Genomic DNA, 612 nt, shown 5'->3' with positions numbered 1-612 from the left:
CCAATTTTCCCAGGACAAAAGGCGGCCACTCTTCCAAGCGCCACCACCGCTCCAGCAGGGGTCAGGGACACCACCGGAGCCCGTCGGCATCTCCGGGATGCCACCCACACACGTCGGGCAAGAAGAAGGAGGAGTCCCGGAGCAAACCCAACCTCCGGCAGCGCAGCAGCTCCTGGAGCAGCGGGCGCTCATCGTCGCGCTCCGCCTCCAGAGACAGAGGCCCCAGCAACGCCAAGTCCCCCCACAACAGGCAGAACAACTCCAGGTGATACCGCGTTCACAGGCACACTAGTCTATCTCCACGACGTTCCACTTCCTAGATTGTTCCCGTGCCGCCGGAATTCCCACCGGGTGTCTTTTATTTCGGCTGATTTCTGAGGACCATGGTGACCTGGTCCTCAGATCTCTGCAGGGTAAATCCAGACAGCTAGCTAGACTATCTGTCCAATCTGAGGACTATGGTTACCTGGTCCTCAGATCTCTGCAGGGTAAATCCAGACAGCTAGCTAGACTATCTGTCCAATCTGAGGACTATGGTTACCTGGTCCTCAGGTCTCTGCAGGGTAAATCGCGTGGTATAGACCTACTCTATCTGTAAAGTGTCTTGAGATA

General features: G+C 56.5%; 1 protein-coding gene across 1 annotated transcript in view; it reads left to right on the top strand.

Moving 5' to 3' along the window:
• srrm3 (serine/arginine repetitive matrix 3) overlaps positions 1–612 on the top strand; it is an 85,971-nt gene that overhangs the window by 81,924 nt on the left and 3,435 nt on the right. The window contains exon 12 of the mRNA XM_032532690.1: positions 14–265. Coding sequence (XP_032388581.1) covers positions 14–265 — 252 coding nt within the window. The remainder of the gene's footprint in view (positions 1–13; positions 266–612) is intronic.

Source organism: Etheostoma spectabile, chromosome 13 (assembly GCF_008692095.1).
Source record: "Etheostoma spectabile isolate EspeVRDwgs_2016 chromosome 13, UIUC_Espe_1.0, whole genome shotgun sequence".
Classification (NCBI taxonomy): domain Eukaryota; kingdom Metazoa; phylum Chordata; class Actinopteri; order Perciformes; family Percidae; genus Etheostoma; species Etheostoma spectabile.
This window is presented reverse-complemented; position numbering and strand designations above follow the sequence as displayed.